Raw genomic sequence first — 3,382 nt, forward strand, 5'->3', positions numbered from 1 at the left:
GGGGGGGTGTTATTGATTGATGGAGTAGGTGTTTTACGGCACTACTGACACAGTATCACGAGTTTGTCTTTGCACACTTTACAGTAAAATACGTTGGGTCTTTTTTAATTCGTTCAATTCAACGTACAAATGTTACAATATTTTGCTAAAGGCGGAGCACTTGTTCGGCAATGTCTTCCAGTCCCGCATCGATTTCATCAACAAGTAACGATCCTGATCCAGCTGTGGCACCATGAACACCTACAGACAGTATTGTTGGCAATTGTTGCTTGCTGTGTTACTACAGAATAAATTTTTTTTTCTTTCTTTCTTTCTTTCTTTCTTTATGTACTTATGTATTTAATTGTTTACTCTTTTTTGTCGGTGAAAATCTTTTAAGAGGTAGTTAGAAACAAACTTTTTAACTCTTATCTTCCACAAGTATTTAATTAAAAACGGTGGTGAGTATCTAGCTTTTTTGGCATGTCCACTTTTTATGCAAACAATTCGTTGGCAAAGTCCTATTGGAGCACAATATTTTGAGAGTCAAAAGTCTTTCCTCCTTTCTGACAGCATAAAGCAGTTAAGGAATGTCAGCACCCCCCCCCCCTCACCCCTCACACTGACATAACCATGAAAGTCTTGCAGCATAATCCATCATTCCAATTGTCTCCAGGCCAGCGTCCAAGAACCCCCCTTACCATAACTGCCATTGCCAGTAAACAGGCATTAAACCCCTTTCAAAAGTATAAGGTTAAGAGGCACGACCTCCAAATGTTTCACCCATCTCCGATAGGGCCGAAACAAAATTTAATGGTGAAGAGTCTTGTTGTTATCGATCCAGTTCTTGTTCCTCAAACCATAGATGTTGAGTTGCAAGAGGTTGAGGGAACTCTTCTTCTGGTTGGGGATGAAATTGGCTCTCTTCTCCCGCCGAGAGCTTTTCCGTGCTGGTTTAACACTGTTTCTGTGTGTATCACCAGTAGCTGACTTGTCGCTCAGAGCAGCCTGGTGATTGCGCTGCCTGGCGCGGACCTTGTTTAACGAGGCGACGTCCGAGCTCGCATGTAATTCTTTTCTTTGTGTCATGGCATTGAGGACTGAGGTGTCTGTGGACTGCCTGCCCACCCTAAGAAGGGGCCATGCACGTTGAGGATACGTGATACAAGGGTTTTCATGAAGCTGGAAAGACCTAACTGCCGTGTGACCGTGTAATTCCGGTAGGGTTCACGTTGCCCATACCCCGCCACCAATGGCTACTGGCTATAGTTGTCTACTCTTGCATGAGGTTTCGGCCAAGTGAGAAAGCCATTGGATCGTCACGTCCTGGGTCGTTGTGCCTTTACTAAGAGGTCCACGGTCAGAAGGCAAGTCAGGCACTCCGCTCGATCCGTCCTTGCATCCAGACCTCCCCAGACTGGCTGGTTCCTTCTAAGACACAGAGGGTGTGTTGATAAAGAGCAGTAGGGGTGTTAGGCAGATTAGACACCCACTCAAGGGAGAGTAGGGGTGTGTTAGTGAGGAGCATAGCGTCTACCACGCATCGGTGGATTCTGCCTCCTCCACCTTCTGGGGCCACACCTGCTCCCATTCTGTTGTTTTAACCCCTCTAGGAAACGGGGGGGGGGGGTGGTTTGTTGGCGCCAACAACTCACCACTCGCCAGAGCCGTGTCAGTGGAAACAGGGACCACCACGGGTAGGTACGGTTGGATGGATTGGGAGAAGCTGTTTGAGACGCTTAGGCATTTCCCAATATTTCAATGAGACCCATCACTAGCCCTTGACCCCCGGTGAAGAGTCTTAAAAACCTGAGAATAACCGAAGTTCAGAACGCCGCCTCGTTGGAGATTTGTACCAGGGCCATCCACTCTGTAGTCCAGCATGATACAAATAAGCTCACCATGCGTCCTCCCTTTTTAATTTTAGTTTAAATAAGTTTTATGGCACTTGCAGCACAAATGGGTCACATAAGTGCCCAAATTAGAGATGCTACTTGATAGCAACATATGAGGAAAAGAACGGAAGACAACGACAGATGTTTGATGGTAAAGAAGATGCAAACAACTCCAGAGCACCCGCCCACCACCCATGTAGGAAAGAAGGATCAACTCACATCAGAGATCCCTCCAACCACCCATATAGAACTTTAATAGTAAAGAAGGAGCAAACCACACCAGAGCACCCTCCAACCACCCTTGCGCCCTTCCTTACCGTAGAGCCTGTACGACGGAGGGAAAAGCCATGGAGCCCACACACAGACCCACGTTGGCCAAGGCCTGGGCCAGACTGCGGCGCCGCTTGAAGTAGAACCCTAGGAGGGTGACAGGACACACGCCCAGAACGCCATGACACAGGCCTGAAACAGTTTTTAGTTTTAATTTGAAATTCACGGCACTTGCAACACAATAAGGTCATATAAGAGCCAAGATTACTGGCGTTAGAAGAGAGTAGCAAACACAAAAAAGGAGAGAAGTGGACGATAGATGTTTGGCAAGAAAGAAGGAGCATACCACCCCAGAGCACCCGCCAACCACCCGTGCCTGCAATAGGGGAAGACATTACAGTTTGAAAAGGGTATGATGAAATGGTACAGGTTTATCGCCCCAATCAATACTGATAGGTTATTTAAGAGACGGACCTCCGAATTTAACGTCCATCTCAGAAAGGACCTAGCTAAATGGGAAGTTCATGTAAAGTGCCTTTCCCAAGGACACAACGTCGGAGTGAGCTGAGGCTCGAACCCCCGATTTTAGTTTAAGTAGGTGTTTTACGGCACTATCGACTCAGATTTGACATTACAGGACCTGGTATACCTGAAATGATCTGCCTTGTTCGTTGTGTATGTATTTTACTGCGTGCACGAAGCAAATAAGTCGTTTCTCAGAATGTTTGATCGGTTGGTTAGAGTTAAGTGTATGGTTTTACAGCACTATCGACTTTATTGTTGTAGGCGTCTTATACATAAGTTTCCTTGTTTGTTTTGTTTTGTTTTTGGAAAGAGAAGCACATCGACACACTAATGGTCATTTGGTCACTCTTAAGGACAAGGGGGCTATCCCGAAAAATGCTGTTTTGAGAAAATCGAAGGTAAAGTTTTTGCCCCTTTTTCAGTTTCTTTTAACCGGGACCTTTGAATGGGAGGTGAACACCTTAAAGGCCACGAGATCCCTTGTTTGTATGAGTAAAGAGAACCACATCGACACAATCATGGTTATGTATTGTTGGGAATCTGTAAGACAGAAACAAAAGAAAGTAAAGAAGTGGGACATGCCAGAGGGGCCCTCCAACCACCCACAAAGATGATAGACCACACACCACGGTAGTAGTAGTAGTAGTATAAGGTTTTACGGCGCTCGCAACTGCTAAGGTCATATGAGCGCGCGAAACACAAGTTGTTCACCT

General features: G+C 46.0%; 1 protein-coding gene across 1 annotated transcript in view; it reads right to left on the bottom strand.

The window, feature by feature from the left end:
* Nucleotides 1-3,382, bottom strand: part of LOC101850962 (monocarboxylate transporter 13) — a 12,695-nt gene that overhangs the window by 808 nt on the left and 8,505 nt on the right. The window contains exon 4 of the mRNA XM_013083755.2: nucleotides 2,192-2,336. Coding sequence (XP_012939209.1) covers nucleotides 2,192-2,336 — 145 coding nt within the window. The remainder of the gene's footprint in view (nucleotides 1-2,191; nucleotides 2,337-3,382) is intronic.

Source organism: Aplysia californica, unplaced genomic scaffold, assembly GCF_000002075.1.
Source record: "Aplysia californica isolate F4 #8 unplaced genomic scaffold, AplCal3.0 scaffold00253, whole genome shotgun sequence".
Classification (NCBI taxonomy): Eukaryota; Metazoa; Mollusca; class Gastropoda; order Aplysiida; family Aplysiidae; genus Aplysia; species Aplysia californica.